General features: G+C 37.2%; 1 protein-coding gene across 3 annotated transcripts in view; it reads left to right on the plus strand.

Moving 5' to 3' along the window:
• Positions 1-18,581, plus strand: part of LOC121368916 — a 180,015-nt gene extending 161,434 nt beyond the window's left edge. For all 3 annotated transcript variants that reach the window (XM_041493686.1, XM_041493679.1, XM_041493694.1), the window contains 6 exons: positions 2,722-3,093; positions 3,386-3,486; positions 5,243-5,377; positions 7,520-7,836; positions 10,108-10,263; positions 17,770-18,581. In XM_041493686.1, coding sequence (XP_041349620.1) covers positions 2,722-3,093; positions 3,386-3,486; positions 5,243-5,377; positions 7,520-7,836; positions 10,108-10,263; positions 17,770-17,836 — 1,148 coding nt within the window. In that variant the 3' untranslated portion in view covers positions 17,837-18,581. The remainder of the gene's footprint in view (positions 1-2,721; positions 3,094-3,385; positions 3,487-5,242; positions 5,378-7,519; positions 7,837-10,107; positions 10,264-17,769) is intronic.
• Positions 18,582-18,955: the final 374 nt, after the last annotated feature.

The raw sequence follows: 18,955 nt of genomic DNA on the forward strand, positions 1-18,955 counted from the left end.
TATAAGCTGTATGGTCCCAGTGATGTTTTAAGTAACAGTTAATGTTAAATAGCATTATGAACTATAAGCTGTATGGTCCCAGTGATGTTTTAAGTAACAGTTAATGTTAAATAGCATTATGAACTATAAGCTGTATGGTCCCAGTGATGTTTTAAGTAACAGTTAATGTTAAATAGCATTATGAACTATAAGCTGTATGGTCCCAGTGATGTTTTAAGTAACAGTTAATGTTAAATAGCATTATGAACTATAAGCTGTATGGTCCCAGTGATGTTTTAAGTAACAGTTAATGTTAAATAGCATTATGAACTATAAGCTGTATGGTCCCAGTGATGTTTTAAGTAACAGTTAATGTTAAATAGCATTATGAACTATAAGCTGTATGGTCCCAGTGATGTTTTAAGTAACAGTTAATGTTAAATATAATTATGAACTATAAGCTGTATGGTCCCAGTGATGTTTTAAGTAACAGTTAATGTTAAATAGCATTATGAACTATAAGCTGTATGGTCCCAGTGATGTTTTAAGTAACAGTTAATGTTAAATAGCATTATGAACTATAAGCTGTATGGTCCCAGTGATGTTTTAAGTAACAGTTAATGTTAAATAGCATTATGAACTATAAGCTGTATGGTCCCAGTGATGTTTTAAGTAACAGTTAATGTTAAATAACATTATGAACTATAAGCTGTATGGTCCCAGTGATGTTTTAAGTAACAGTTAATGTTAAATATAATTATGAACTATAAGCTGTATGGTCCCAGTGATGTTTTAAGTAACAGTTAATGTTAAATAACATTATGAACTATAAGCTGTATGGTCCCAGTGATGTTTTAAGTAACGGTTAATGTTAAATATAATTATGAACTATAAGCTGTATGGTCCCAGTGATGTTTTAAGTAACAGTTAATGTTAAATATAATTATGAACTATAAGCTGTATGGTCCCAGTGATGTTTTAAGTAACAGTTAATGTTAAATAACATTATGAACTATAAGCTGTATGGTCCCAGTGATGTTTTAAGTGTTAATGTTAAATATGAACTATAAGCTGTATGGTCCCAGTGATGTTTTAAGTAACAGTTAATGTTAAATATAATTATGAACTATAAGCTGTATGGTCCCAGTGATGTTTTAAGTAACAGTTAATGTTAAATAGCATTATGAACTATAAGCTGTATGGTCCCAGTGATGTTTTAAGTAACAGTTAATGTTAAATAGCATTATGAACTATAAGCTGTATGGTCCCAGTGATGTTTTAAGTAACAGTTAATGTTAAATAGCATTATGAACTATAAGCTGTATGGTTCCCAGTGAAACAGAAAAATCATATGAACTATGTCACCATTCAAGAGAAAAATCATATGAATTATGTCACCATTCAAAAGAAAAATCATATGAACTATGTCACCATTCAGGAGAAAAATCATATGAACTACATGAGTATGTCACCATTCAAGAGAAAAATCATATGAACTGTGTCACCATTCAAGAGAAAAATCATATGAATTATGTCACCATTCAAGAGAAAAATCATATGAACTGTGTCACCATTCAAGAGAAAAATCGTATGAATTATGTCACCATTCAAGAGAAAAATCATATGAATTATGTCACCAGTCAAGAGAAAAATCATATGAATTATGTCACCATTCAAGAGAAAAATCATATGAACTGTGTCACCATTCAAGAGAAAAATCATATGAACTGTGTCACCATTCAAGAGAAAAATCATATGAACTGTCACCATTCAAGAGAAAAATCATATGAACTGTCACCATTCAAGAGAAAAATCATATGAACTGTGTCACCAGTCAAGAGAAAAATCATATGAACTACATGAGTATGTCACCATTCAAGAGAAAAATCATATGAACTGTGTCACTATTCAAGAGAGTTAACTCTTGGTCCTTTTCCCTTTTACCAAAACGAGCCGGATTTTCAATTATTTTAATAAAATTGAAATGGCTTTTATTGAAAATAAAAATCTACATAATGGCATCTCCTGATATTTGACTACAATTTGCAACAAAACATTTCTTTAATTTGTTTTTAACTTTACTTTGTTATAAATTAACCTTTAAAGGTAGTGTCACTCTGCACCTGATGTGTTAAATAGTTTGTTTATTGAACATTTAAACTGTAATGGCTTAGTTAAAACAAAATCAAAAGAAAAGATGTCAGGTAGGTTTGTCTTGATATGCTTCTTATCAATTTCATTAGAAAATATCAACATCACCAGTAGTAGGAATTATCCCATCCCAGAGAACTTCCACTTACGTTAAAACAGTTAAAATTAAAGACCATGAGTTGGCTGTATTTAAAATATCGCACAAATTCACTGCCATGAATAAGAGTAAGACCCGTTTTACAGTAATTAAAGTGAGCATCTTTAATTCATCTGTTTATCTTGTCCTGGCCTCAGTGGTGCAGTGGTTAAGCCATCGGACCACACGCTGGTAGGTACAGAGTTCGCAGCCCAGTACCGGCTCCAACCCAGAGCGAGTTCTTAAGGGCTAAATGGGTAGCTGTAAGGTCACTTCACCCTTTTCTCTCTCACTAACCACTAACCAACTCACAACTAATATACTGTCCTGGACAGACAGCCCAGATAGCTGAGGTGTGTGCCCAGGACAGCGTGCTTGAACCGTAATTGGCTATAATTTTAAGCACGGAAATAAGTTGAAATGAAATGAAGATGTTTATTTATCTCATATTGCAGATGCCTCCATCCCGCTACCCAGTATTCCCCACTTCGACGGCATCCCAGACCCGACCCCTGAACCGAACGGCAAGACAAGAATAGTGCGAACTCTTGACGAAACGGCCGACCATGTCCGCGAAGTGCGGGTTCACAACCACTGGTTCTTCCCGTTCTCCGAGTCTCAGCTCCACCAGGGTCAGGTCAGTCGGGCTGCAAAGATGAGGAGCAGCGTCTCTACACCCAGTCGTTCGGCCACCGCGTTCTACGTCATACTTGGTCTCATGGTGGCCGTGGATATTTTGCTGTTTGCTCACCGCATGGCCAAGACGATATCGTTTGCCAAGCTTCTGCTGTACGGTTATCCAGAATATGTGGATTATAAGGAGACAGGTAACTATAGTGTCGTGCACCACAGTTGGTATATCTTAATACGATATTATCCTGTAACTTTTCCATGAAAAAACTAATTTTAATACAAACAAAAATTAATTCTTTAAACATTATTTACACAAGAATGTTGTCCTTTTTGTTCAAATAATTTTTAAACAATTCATTTCTATTTGTATAAAAATATTTTTTTTCCACAGATCTCAAAAGTTGTAAAAATTAGTTAGACTAAGTGGTTCAGTCACAGAGTACTCACTGAGACAGAATGGAAAAACAGTTTGTCATATTTTTGTAGGTGATGATGAAGGAGATGATGATGTATTCCACGATAAAACAGAACAGTCTTCAACAGTGTGTTCCAGCATCCGTCTCGGCTTGAAGAAGTTCTGTATTCAGGCAAGTACAGCCATGAGAAGAGCAGAGAAAATTGTGGATTTTACGACAGTTATATATATATATATATTTTTTATTTTTTTTTACGTTGGAGAATCTGAGGATCCCTTTGAGAGTGTTTCAAAGGCTACAAGTCATTGCTAATTAACCAGTCTTTAGCTTTGGTAATCAAGAGTTTGATACATGTCTGATACCCTGGACAGTAATATGTGATATTAAAGAACAAAATGTTCCATCAGTGTCTTTAATAATCTACTTTTCTTTTTTACTTTTCTGATACAGTGTAATTTTGAAAGAGATTGTTTCATTGAGCAATAATATGTGATCTAGAAGAACACAATATTCAGTCTATATATGTTTAATATCTTTAAGTAATAGCAATAATATATAATTAAATTTTCTTTGCGTCTATACACTTTATGGCAAGCTGATTGGTCCAGAGGTGCTTACTTTTTTCGTTCATATCTTGATGAACTGAAAACATTTAAGCCACGCCTACTAACTTCTCCCCACCACACACACACTGACTTGCACTACTTTTGTGCAACAAGCCGGATTATTCAGGCAACCATATTTAGATATTTGAAGAAAATACATGTGAAAGCTACCAAAGCAATTTAAAAAATGTATACGATAAATTGATGGAAAATGCTATAGCAGAGTTGACATGTAGATCAATATGCATTATTTAAAACACAAAATAAAAACAAACCTCTTCGCTAATCATGACATGAGACTCGGTCGGTGGTTAAAGAGACATGTAGGAAACTTCACACCTGTAGCACGATGTTCTACAGCTGTTGGTGAAAATTAAATGGTTCCACAAACAGCATAAATGTTAGACACATTCCCTTCATTCACTTTCATAAAATATAAACTAAACACATATAAGACAATTCCTTCCAATATCTAGAACAAAATGATCCGTAAAAATGCACAGCAGCTAGAGGAAATGGCGTCGCTTATAAAAATTACGTCATTTACAAAAAATCACCTGATTCAAATAATAGTGAATGAACGTATGCATTCTTACGCAACATAAGTATCAATGAAGTTTACACAAACAATACTACAAGATTATTTAAAGCTAAATAAAATAAATTCAGTTATATATTGTTAAAGTATGCATACAATTTTAATTATAACATTTGACCACAATTATTTTTTGGTTCATGCAAGTATGAACCAAAAAACCCGATGTGCACACTTTTGTATGACCCGCTATTTTGAAAGACTTTGTTTCAGTGAATCTTACTCCAATTCTTAAGATAATGTTTTGTACACATAATTTCATGTTATCCTTTAATTATTTGAAAGTAAAATGTAATCAATGTTAATAAGAGCAATATTTGGGCTTAAGATCTGCTTTCCATTCCACGTTATGGGCAAATATCTGCATTTTTGTGGTTTACAATACAAAATTTGATGTCACTCAAGTGGACATTTAGGCTGCTAGTAAATACTTCATGTTAGTGGACATTTAGGCTGCTAGTAAATACTTCATGTTAGTGGACATTTAGGCTGCTAGTAAATACTTCATGTTAGTGAACATTTAGGCTGCTAGTAAATACTTCATGTTATGACATCACCATGCTGAAAAAATCCTGTACAGAAAAATCACTCATAAATCGCATATATGAAAAAATTGCTGTGTATAATACACTGTAGTCATAAACTTGTGCACGAAATCACATTAATGAAAATTAGTCCTCAAAGCATTATTCTGGACTGATTTTTATTCTGTAATTTTCTCTTGCAGGTGGTCCAGACTCTGTTCATTCCGAAGGCCGTTGTCACAGTGGTTGTGTGTCTTCTCGTGTACGCCGGCGTCCGGCTGTCGGGTGTGGTGCTCAACAAACAAACCTTCCACAGGCTCGGACTGCATTACGACATGGTCAGTTGAAGGAGTTGTCTGTCCTTACATCTCTGTCTATCACACTCACTGTCAATCTCTCAGGCTTTGTCTCACTCATTCTCTCTCTCTCTCTCTCTCTCTCTACACGTCTCACTCACTCTCCCTCCCTTTCTCTTTCTTTCTCTCTGTCTCTATCTCACTCACTCTCTCCTCCCTTTCTCTCTGTCTCTATCTCTGACTCACTCACTCTCTCCCCCCTTTATCTCTGTCTCTATCTCTGTCTCACTCACTCTCTCCCCCATCTCTCTCTGTCTCACTCACTCTCTCCCCCCTTTCTCCGTCTCTGTCTCACTTACTCTCTCCCCCCTCTCTCTCTGTCTCTGTCTCACTCACTCCCCCTCTGTCTGTCTCTGTCTCTCTCACTCACTGTCTCCCTCTCTCACCGTCTCTCTCTCTCTATGTTCTTACTCTCCCTCCCTTTCTCTTTCTTTCTCTCTGTCTCTATCTCTGACTCACTCTCCCCCCCCCCCCGTCTGTCTCTGTCTCTCTCACTGTCTCCCTCTCTCTCTCTCTGTCTCTCTCTCTACGTTCTTACTCTCCCTCCCTTTCTCTTTCTTTCTCTCTGTTTCTATCTTTGTCTCACTCTCTCCCCCCTCTGTCTGTCTGTCTCTCTCACTCTCACTGTCTCCCTCTCTCTCTCTATGTTCTCACTCTCCCTCCCTTTCTCTTTCTTTCTCTCTGTTTCTATCTCTGTCTCACTCTCTCCCCCCTCTGTCTGTCTCTCTGTCTCTGTCACTCTCACTGTCTCTCTCTATGTTCTCACTCTCCCTCCCTTTCTCTTTCTTTCTCTCTGTCTATATCTGTCTCACTCTCTCCCCCTCTGTCTCTCTCACTCTCACTGTCTGCCTCTCTCTTTCTCTGTCTCTGTCTCTCTCTACATTCTCACTCCCTCCCTTTCTCTCTGTTTCTATCTCTGTCTCACTCTCTCCCCCCTCTGTCTGTCTCTGTTTCTGTCACTCTCACTGTCTCCCTCCCTCTCTCTCTACATTCTCACTCTCCCTCCCTTTCTCTCTGTCTCTATCTCTCCTCCCTCTGTCTGTCTCTCTGTCTCTCTCACTCTCAGTCTCCCTCTCTCTGTCTCTCTCTCTCTATGTTCTCACTCTCCCTCCCTTTTTCTTTCTCTCTGTCTCTATCTCTGTCTCAATCTGTCTCACTCTCTCCCCCCTCTGTCTGTCTCTGTCTCTCTCACTGTCTCCCTCTCTCTCTCTGCGCCTATGTTCTCACTCTCCCTCCCTTTCTTTTTCTTTCTCTCTGTCTCTATCTGTCTCACTCTCTCCCCCCTCTGTCTCTCTCACTCTCACTGTCTCCCTCTCTCTCTACGTGCTCACTCTCCCTCCCTTTCTCTTTCTTTCTCTCTCTGTCTCACTCTCCCCCTCTGTCTGTCTCTCTCACTCTCACTGTCTCTCTCTCTACGTCTCACTCTCCCTCCCTTTCTCTCTCTCTCTCTATGTCTCACTCACTGTCTGTCCCTTTCTCTCTCCCTCTCTCACCGTCTGTCCCTTTCTCTCTCCCTCTCTCTTTCTCTCTGTGTCTCTCTCTACATCTCACTCACTCTCCCTCCCTTTCTCTTTATTTCTCTCTCTGTCTGTCTGTCTCTCCCCCCTCCCTCTCTCTCGTCTCTCTCTCTACATGTCACTCACTATCCCTCCCTTTCTCAATCTCTCACTCTCTCTCTCTCTCTCTCTCTCTCTCTCTCTCTCTCACACCAAAGTTTACACATGATTTTTTTTCCATACCCCTCATGAACCTAACAATTTTTATAATTAATTTTGAAACATACTTATTACGAAAAACAAATATGAGTTTATATTTTATTTAGAATTTTATGTTTTGTTCTTGAACAGTCAATAGAGATTATTCTAAGAGCTTGTGTCCTACTGATTTTACGAAATGAGTATCAGGATTTTTGTATTACCCGAGTGAGTGTGTTCATTTCTTTACTATCCATATTATTATTATTGTTTACACACACACAAATGCACGCACGCACACACATGCACACACACACACATATATATTTATACATGTATAAGTATATAAAAACCATAGCTGCTGTTAAAAAGTGGCTCCCCACTTCCTACACATTTTAATTATTATTATTTTACTATTTTTAAAATCCAGAATGGGTTCCTAGACCTGCAAGCGGAACTGATGAACGTCCGACTGGTATCGCACGCGGAGCAGATCAACAATGTGGAGATGCCGCTCTACCAGAGCTGGATGGCGGCATTCATCGAGCGCCATGAGAGGGCGCTGCATCTGCACCAGCAACAGCTGCGTACGCTGCAGTTTGTGCACAATGAGACGTACTGCAGCTACCTCGGCAGCCTTGGCATCGACATGAACTGCACTGCAGAGGGCAGCGGGCAACACCGTGAATACCACATTTCAGCCACTGGCTGTCAGCTCTCTCCAGTGTGGCCCAAGTTTTACAAGAGGTGACTATAGTCCGTCCCATACTTCTGTAAAGATGTTTTTTATAAATAATTTCAGTTTGATTTGATGTAAGAAAAACAGGAAAAGTGTTTTGGAAATAACATAAAAATACTATTTTTGTGTGCAATATAGAAAACAATCAGCTCATGAATATATAACTTGTTGTAAATTCCATTGTATAAAAAAAGGTGTTCCCACTGGGACGGAATACATTTCTGATGGTCAGAGGCAGATCCAGGAGGGAAGGCGGAGACCTGTCTGCCCCACTAATATATTCAAGCCCCCCCCTTTTTTTTTCTTTTTTTTTGTATTTAACCCCATTATGATGCCATTTTGATGACATGTTTCCTATTCTTGTTAGTCTGCCCACAAACCATTTCCTGGATCTGCTGCTGACAGTTACAGTCAGGTAGGGAAGACTGGTGATATTGTTGCAGGGAAATTATTTTTACAGTATCACATTACAATACACTGTCAGTTTCACAGGTAAGTATGCAGTTCTAAAATGTAAAACAGTAGTTGCTAATAATGTTTATTTGAATAGCAGCTATCGCTAATCAAAACTGTGGTCCACTTTAGAGATGTGGGTCCCTAGAATCGGTCGTTTCCATTTCTCAATGTTCCGGTTGGCTCCGTATCTTTATACAAATATACGTTTCCTTTCTTACTAGCCCCTGATTAATGTGCTGGGGTGTTATCAAACAAACACCTTTCCTAATTAATGTTCTGGGGTGTTATCAAACAAACACCTTTCCTTTCCTAATAAATGTGCTGGGGTTTTATCAAACAAACACCTTTCCTTTTCTAATTAATGTGCTGGGGTGTTATCAAACAAACACCTTTCCTTTTCTAATAGCCAATGATTAAACGATGGGCTGAGGTGTATGTAAACATTCCTTTCCTTTCCTAATAGTCACTGGTTAAACAATGTGCTGAGGTGTATGTAAACATTCCTTTCCTTTCCTAATAGTCACTGGTTAAACGATGAGCTGAGGTGTATGTAAACATTCCTTTCCTTTCCTAATAGTCACTGGTTAAACGATGAGCTGAGGTGTATGTAAACATTCCTTTCCTTTCCTAATAGTCACTGGTTAAACGATGAGCTGAGGTGTATGTAAACATTCCTTTCCTTTCCTAATAGTCACTGGTTAAACAATGAGCTGAGGTGTATGTAAACATTCCTTTCCTTTCCTAATAGTCACTGGTTAAACAATGTGCTGGGGTGTATGTAAACTTTCCTTTCCTTTCCTAATAGTCACTGGTTAAACAATGAGCTGGGATGTATGTAAACATTCCTTTCCTTTTGCTTTCACGTAAGCATCACAAATCATCTTCCAAAATACCTTTGCTAAATGTTTCACGTAAGCATCACAAATCATCTTCCAAAATACCTTTGCTAAATGTTTCATGTAAACATCATGCCAATTATGACACTGCCAAAACTCTATTTTAATGAAGGATTTTCAATAATTTATTTAAAATTGAAATAGCCTTTATTGGAAATGAAAACATGCATAATGTCATCTCCTGATATTTAACTACAACTTGGTGAAACATTTTATTTGCCTGGTTTTAACTTTAAGCACATATTCCTTTCCAAATAGTCATTGATTAAATAATGTACTGGGGTGTCATTAGATATTGTTTTCTTTTCCTGATAGCCACTGACTGGACAGTGTGCTGGGGTGTTACTAAACTTATGTTCCTTTCCTGTTTGGCTCTTGTGTTTTTAATTTTGTGATAGACATTATGTGCCGCATTTACACAGCCTGTTTTAGACCTGCATGTGTGTAACTACATACATTTACACAGCCTGTTTTAGACCTGCACGCGTTTAACTGCATACATTTACACAGCCTGTTTTAGACCTGCATGCGTGTAACTACATACATTTACACAGCCTGTTTTAGACCTGCACGCGTGTAACTACATACATTTACACAGCCTGTTTTAGACCTGCACGCGTGTAACTACATACATTTACAATGCTTAAGAAAACCAGTCTTCGTAAATTCTGTTCTAAGTGTTTCACCGGCCTCGGTGGTTAAGCCGGCTCCAACCCGGAGCGAGTTGTTAAGGGCTCAATGGGTAGGTGTATGGCCACTACACCCTCTTCTCTCTCATTAACCACTAACCAACTAACAACTATCTCACTGTCTTGGACAGACAGCCCAAGTAGCTGAGGTGTGTGCCCAGGACAGCATGCTTGAACCATTATTGGATATAAAATAAGTTGAAATGAATCAATCCTAAGTGTTTTCCATCTACTGCAGGAAGGAGAGTCCAGACATAGGGGACAGCCAGCTCCAGGCGTTACTCTCTGCCACTCGACACATCGTCATGGATACCGCACAGGTCATTGTCGTGTTCCTGTCCATCATCGTTCTCAAGGAATTATTTGGATCAGTCTTGTGGATCTATATCAGAAGGTAACACAACTCTGTAGTGTAAATATACACTTCAATGTGGATCTATATCAGAAGGTAACACAACTCTAGTGTAAATATACGCTTCACTGTGGATCTATATCAGAAGGTAACGCAACTCTGTAGTGTAAATATACACTTCAATGAGGATCTATATCAGAAGGTAACACAACTCTAGTGTAAATATACACTTCACTGTGGATCTATATCAGAAGATAACACAACTCTAGTGTAAATATACACTTCAATGTGGATCTATATCAGAAGGTAACACAACTCTGTAGTGTAAATATACACTTCATTGTGGATCTATATCAGAAGGTAACACAACTCTAGTGTAAATACACACTTCACTGTGGATCTATATCAGAAGGTAACACAACTCTGTAGTGTAAATATACACTTCACTGTGGATCTATATCAGAAGGTAACACAACTCTAGTGTAAATATACGCTTCACTGTGGATCTATATCAGAAAGTAACACAACTCTAGTGTAAATATACACTTCACTGTGGATCTATATCAGAAGGTAACACAACTCTGTAGTGTAAATATACACTTCACTGTGGATCTATATCAGAAGGTAACACAACTCTGTAGTGTAAATATACACTTCATTGTGGATCTATATCAGAAGGTAACACAACTCTGTAGTGTAAATATACACTTCATTGTGGATCTGTATCAGAAGGTAACACAACTCTGTAGTGTAGATGTACACTTCACTGTGGATCTATATCAGAAGATAACACAACTCTAGTGTAAATATACACTTCAATGTGGATCTATATCAGAAGGTAACACAACTCTGTAGTGTAAATATACACTTCATTGTGGATCTATATCAGAAGGTAACACAACTCTAGTGTAAATACACACTTCACTGTGGATCTATATCAGAAGGTAACACAACTCTGTAGTGTAAATATACACTTCACTGTGGATCTATATCAGAAGGTAACACAACTCTAGTGTAAATATACGCTTCACTGTGGATCTATATCAGAAAGTAACACAACTCTAGTGTAAATATACACTTCACTGTGGATCTATATCAGAAGGTAACACAACTCTGTAGTGTAAATATACACTTCACTGTGGATCTATATCAGAAGGTAACACAACTCTGTAGTGTAAATATACACTTCATTGTGGATCTATATCAGAAGGTAACACAACTCTAGTGTAAATATACACTTCATTGTGGATCTATATCAGAAGGTAACACAACTCTGTAGTGTAAATATACACTTCATTGTGGATCTGTATCAGAAGGTAACACAACTCTGTAGTGTAGATGTACACTTCATTGTGGATCTATATCAGAAGGTAACACAACTCTGTAGTGTAAATATACACTTCATTGTGGATCTATATCAGAAGGTAACACAACTCTGTAATGGAAATATACACTTCACTGTGGATCATATCAGAAGGTAACACAACTCTAGTGTAAATATACACTTCACTGTGGATCTATATCAGAAGGTAACACAACTCTGTAGTGTAAATATACACTTCATTGTGGATCTATATCAGAAGGTAACACAACTCTAGTGTAAATATACACTTCATTGTGGATCTATATCAGAAGGTAACACAACTCTGTAGTGTAAATATACACTTCATTGTGGATCTATATCAGAAGGTAACACAACTCTGTAATGGAAATATACACTTCACTGTGGATCATATCAGAAGGTAACACAACTCTAGTGTAAATATACACTTCACTGTGGATCTATATCAGAAGGTAACACAACTCTGTAGTGTAAATATACACTTCACTGTAGATCTATATCAGAAGGTAACACAACTCTGTAGTGTAAATATACACTTCAATGTGGATCTATATCAGAAGGTAACACAACTCTAGTGTAAATATACACTTCACTGTGGATCTATATCAGAAGGTAACACAACTCTAGTGTAAATATACACTTCATTGTGGATCTGTATCAGAAGGTAACACAACTCTGTAGTGTACACTTCATTGTGGATCTATATCAGAAGGTAATACAACTCTGTAGTGTACACTTCAATGTGGATCTATATCAGAAGGTAACACAACTCTAGTGTAAATATACACTTCATTGTGGATCTATATCAGAAGGTAACACAACTCTAGTGTAAATATACACTTCACTGTGGATCTATATCAGAAGGTAACACAACTCTAGTGTAAATATACACTTCATTGTGGATCTATATCAGAAGGTAACACAACTCTAGTGTAAATATACACTTCATTGTGGATCTATATCAGAAGGTAACACAACTCTGTAGTGTAAATATACACTTCACTGTGGATCTATATCAGAAGGTAACACAACTCTGTAGTGTAAATATACACTTCACTGTGGATCTATATCAGAAGGTAACACAACTCTGTAGTGTAAATATACACTTCATTGTGGATCTATGTCAGAAGGTAACACAACTCTGTAGTGTAAATATACACTTCATTGTGGATCTATGTCAGAAGGTAACACAACTCTGTAGTGTAAATATACACTTCACTGTGGATCTATATCAGAAGGTAACACAACTCTGTAGTGTACACTTCATTGTGGATCTATATCAGAAGGTAACACAACTCTGTAGTGTAAATATACACTACACTGTGGATCTATATCAGAAGGTAACACAACTCTATAGTGTACACTTCATTGTGGATCTATATCAGAAGGTAACACAACTCTCTAGTGTAAATATACACTTCAATGTGGATCTATATCAGAAGGTAACACAACTCTAGTGTAAATATACACTTCACTGTGGATCTATATCAGAAGGTAACACAACTCTAGTGTAAATATACACTTCAATGTGGATCTATATCAGAAGGTAACACAACTCTAGTGTAAATATACACTTCACTGTGGATCTATATCAGAAGGTAACACAACTCTGTAGTGTAAATATACACTTCACTGTGGATCTATATCAGAAGGTAACACAACTCTAGTGTAAATATACACTTCAATGTGGATCTATATCAGAAGGTAACACAACTCTGTAGTGTAGATATACATTTCAATGTGGATCTATATCAGAAGGTAACACAACTCTAGTGTAAATATACACTTCACTGTGGATCTATATCAGAAGGTAATGCAACTCTGTAGTGTAAATATACACTTCATTGTGGATCTATATCAGAAGGTAACACAACTCTGTAGTGTAAATATAGACTTCATTGTGGATCTATATCAGAAGGTAACACAACTCTAGTGTAAATATACACTTCATTGTGGATCTGTATCAGAAGGTAACACAACTCTGTAGTGTAAATATACACTTCATTGTGGATCTATATCAGAAGGTAACACAACTCTAGTGTAAATATACACTTCACTGTGGATCTATATCAGAAGGTAACACAACTCTAGTGTAAATATACACTTCACTGTGGTTCTATATCAGAAGGTAACACAACTCTGTAATGGAAGTATACACTTCAATGTGGATCTATATCAGAAGGTAACACAACTCTGTAGTGTAAATATACACTTCACTGTGGATCTATATCAGAAGGTAACACAACTCTGTAGTGTAAATATACACTTCACTGTGGATCTATATCAGAAGGTAACACAACTCTGTAGTTTAAATATACACTTCATGGAGTTGTAGCAAAATTATTTTAAACAGATTTATTATTATTATTTTGTAAAGATACTTTTATTATTAGTGGAAATAGCTAAATTTGTATGTTAGCAACATTGCTGTTGATTACATGCATTTAGAGGGGACCGGAACTTATTGTTTTACAAGTGCATCAGAACACAAACAAGTTGTAATTACGATTAGTTTCCGAGCACACAAATTTACAAGAAGTGTTAAGTACATCTATGGGTTGAGAACTACATGATGGAGTGACACATGTATTTGTGAAAATATTAGTCGGGATACACACTCAGTATTGGTAACAACATCATCAGTACTCAGTGTATTTACCATGTGCACAGATATCAGTTGGAATACACACTCAGTATTGGTAACAATATCATCAGTATTCAGTGTATCTACCATGTGCACAGATATCAGTCGGGATACACACTCAGTATTGGTAACAATATCATCAGTATTCCGTGTAACTACCATGTGCACAGATATCAGTCGGGATACACACTCAGTATTGGTAACAGTGTCTTCAGTACTCGGTGTATTTACCTTGTGCACAGATATCAGTTGGAATACACACTCAGTATTGGTAACAGCGTCATGAGTACTCAGTGTATTTACCATGTGCACAGATATTAGTTGGAATACACACTCAGTATTGGTAACAGCGTCATCAGTACTTGGTGTATTTACCTTGTGCACAGATATCAGTTGGAATACACACTCAGTATTGGTAACAGCGTCATCAGTACTCAGTGTATTTACCATGTGCACAGATATCAGTTGGAATACACACTCAGTATTGGTAACAGTGTCTTCAGTACTCGGTGTATTTACCTTGTGCACAGATATCAGTTGGAATACACACTCAGTATTGGTAACAACATCATCAGTATTCAGTGTATTTACCATGTGCACATATATCAGTGGGGATACACACTCAGTATTGGTAACAACATCATCAGTATTCAGTGTATTTACCATGTGCACATATATCAGTTGGGATACACATTCAGTATTGGTAACAGCGTCATCAGTACTCCGTGTATTTACCATGTGCACAGATATCAGTTGGAATACACACTCAGTATTGGTAACAGCGTCATCAGTACTCGGTGTATCTACCATGTGCACAGATATCAGTTGGAATACACACTCAGTATTGGTAACAGCGTCATCAGTACTCGGTGTATCTACCATGTGCACAGATATCAGTTGGAATACACACTCAGTATTGGTAACAGCGTCATCAGTACTCGGTGTATCTACCTTGTGCACAGATATCAGTTGGAATACACACTCAGTATTGGTAACAGCGTCATCAGTACTCGGTGTATTTAACTTGTGCACAGATATCAGTTGGAATACACACTCAGTATTGGTAACAACATCATCAGTATTCAGTGTATTTACCATGTGCACATATATCAGTGGGGATACACACTCAGTATTGGTAACAACATCATCAGTATTCAGTGTATTTACCATGTGCACATATATCAGTTGGGATACACATTCAGTATTGGTAACAGCGTCATCAGTACTCCGTGTATTTACCATGTGCACAGATATCAGTTGGAATACACACTCAGTATTGGTAACAGCATCATCAGTACTCGGTGTATCTACCATGTGCACAGATATCAGTTGGAATACACACTCAGTATTGGTAACAGCGTCATCAGTACTCAGTGTATTTACCATGTGCACAGATATCAGTTGGAATACACACTCAGTATTGGTAACAGTGTCTTCAGTACTCGGTGTATTTACCTTGTGCACAGATATCAGTTGGAATACACACTCAGTATTGGTAACAACATCATCAGTATTCAGTGTATTTACCATGTGCACATATATCAGTGGGGATACACACTCAGTATTGGTAACAACATCATCAGTATTCAGTGTATTTACCATGTGCACATATATCAGTTGGGATACACATTCAGTATTGGTAACAGCGTCATCAGTACTCCGTGTATTTACCATGTGCACAGATATCAGTTGGAATACACACTCAGTATTGGTAACAGCGTCATCAGTACTCGGTGTATCTACCATGTGCACAGATATCAGTTGGAATACACACTCAGTATTGGTAACAGCGTCATCAGTACTCGGTGTATCTACCATGTGCACAGATATCAGTTGGAATACACACTCAGTATTGGTAACAGCGTCATCAGTACTCGGTGTATCTACCTTGTGCACAGATATCAGTTGGAATACACACTCAGTATTGGTAACAGCGTCATCAGTACTCGGTGTATTTAACTTGTGCACAGATATCAGTTGGAATACACACTCAGTATTGGTAACAACATCATCAGTATTCAGTGTATTTACCATGTGCACATATATCAGTGGGGATACACACTCAGTATTGGTAACAACATCATCAGTATTCAGTGTATTTACCATGTGCACATATATCAGTTGGGATACACATTCAGTATTGGTAACAGCGTCATCAGTACTCCGTGTATTTACCATGTGCACAGATATCAGTTGGAATACACACTCAGTATTGGTAACAGCATCATCAGTACTCGGTGTATCTACCATGTGCACAGATATCAGTTGGAATACACACTCAGTATTGGTAACAGCGTCATCAGTACTCGGTGTATCTACCTTGTGCACAGATATCAGTTGGAATACACACTCAGTATTGGTAACAGCATCATCAGTACTCGGTGTATTTAACTTGTGGACAGATATCAGTTGGAATACACACTCAGTATTGGTAACAGCATCATCAATACTCGGTGTATTTACCATGTGCACAGATGTCAGTTGGAATACACACTTAGTATTGGTAAAAGCGTCATCAGTACTCGGTGTATTTACCATGTGCACAGATATCAGTTGGAATACACACTCAGTATTGGTAACAGTGTCATCAGTACTCAGTGTATCTACCATGTGCACAGATATCAGTTGGAATACACACTCAGTATTGGTAACAATATCATCAGTATTCAGTGTATCTACCATTTGCACAGATATCAGTGGGGATACACACTCAGTATTGGTAACAATATCATCAGTACTCGGTGTATTTACCTTGTGCACAGATATCAGTGGGAATACACACTCAGTATTGGTAACAGCGTCATCAGTACTCGGTGTATTTACCATATGCACAGATATCAGTTGGAATACACACTCAGTATTGGTAACAGTGTCATCAGTACTAGGTGTGTTTACCTTGTGCACAGATATCAGTTGGAATACACACTCAGTATTGGTAAGTGTCTTCAGTACTCGGTGTATTTACCATGTGCACAGATATCAGTTGGAATACACACTCAGTATTGGTAAGTGTCTTCAGTACTCGGTGTATTTACCATGTGCACAGATATCAGTTGGAATACACACTCAGTATTGGTAACAGCGTCATCAGTACTCAGTGTAGTTACCTTGTGCACAGATGTCAGTTGGAATACACACTCAGTATTGGTAACAACATCATCAGTACTCAGTGTATTTACCATGTGCACAGATATCAGTTGGAATACACACTCAGTATTGGTAAAAACATCATCAGTATTCAGTGTATCTACCATGTGCACAGATATCAGCCATGAAATGACTCCTCGCACGCAATATGGATCGCCTGCTTTGTAACAACGGGCTTGACCCAAAATGTCCAACAGAGATGAGATTAGACAGATTTTATTATGCAATTATCATTATAATTTTGCTCTTATTTTTTTTAACAGATCTGGATTTGTGAGATTAAGAATTATTTTATTATGGTGTAATTATAATTATAATTCGTCTCTTTATTGTTAACAGATCTGGATTTGTGAGATTAAGAATTATTTTATCATGGTGTAATTATAATTATAATTCTTCTCTTTATTGTTAACAGATCTGGATTTGTGAGATTAAGAATTATTTTTGAAACCAGCGAAGATCAGACTGTGAAGGACACGTGAAAGCCGGCTAGAGACGCAAGTGTTACAATAAAGACAAATTCACATACTGGAAGAAAAGAAAGACATGTTTCATTAAGACATCTCAAACGTATTGGAAATCACAGTGATGAATAGGACTCATGTCGTGATTCAGTAACTGACGTGGAATATATATATATATATATATATATATATATATGTATGTATGTATGTCATCACTTACGTGAAATATGTCACTTTTGGTGTAATATATACAGATGAATTAAATTTGTCATCATCAATGTGAAATATATACATATGTCATTACTGATGTGAAATACACATGTATGTTAATTAATTCCGGGTTTCTGCCAGAGGGTAAAACGGGTATGGCGCCATGCCCAAAAATATTATCAGATTTTTTTTTTAACCCTAACCGTAACCAATTTTCTTTCTGGGGAGGTTCCCCGTACTGTGGCTGCATTCACTTCCATACCGCTATACCCAAAAATGTCTTTGTGGCAGAAACACTGGTCATCAATGATGTGAAATATACATGTCTGACATTACTGATGTAAAATATACATATATGTCATCACCTATCTGAAATATACATATTGTGTCATTACTAATGTGAAAAATATGTGTATATCATCAGTGATGTGAAATATACATGTATGTCATCAATGATGAGAAATATACATGTATGTCATCACTGATGTGAAATATACATGTATGTCATCACTGATGTGAAATATGCATGTATATCATTACTGATGTGAAATATACATGTATGTCATCAATGATGTGAAATATACATGTATGTCATTACTGCCTGGTGTCAAATATATATATGTATGTCATCACTGATGTGAAATATACATGTATATCATCACTGATGTGAAATATACATGTATGTCATCACTGATGTGAAATATACATGTATGTCATCAATGATGTGAAATATACATGTATGTCATTACTGCCTGGTGTCAAATATATATATATGTATGTCATCACTGACATCAGTACAGTTGTGTATTGAATATTTATGTCAAGTGGTAGACACAGAATACCATACAGCTACTCTGTACAAACTCATAGTTATCTTGTGTGTCAACATGCTTCAATGGTAAGTGATTGAGCTATCAGATTTAAAGC

The sequence above is a fragment of the Gigantopelta aegis genome, chromosome 1 (assembly GCF_016097555.1).
Source record: "Gigantopelta aegis isolate Gae_Host chromosome 1, Gae_host_genome, whole genome shotgun sequence".
Lineage (NCBI taxonomy): Eukaryota > Metazoa > Mollusca > Gastropoda > Neomphalida > Peltospiridae > Gigantopelta > Gigantopelta aegis.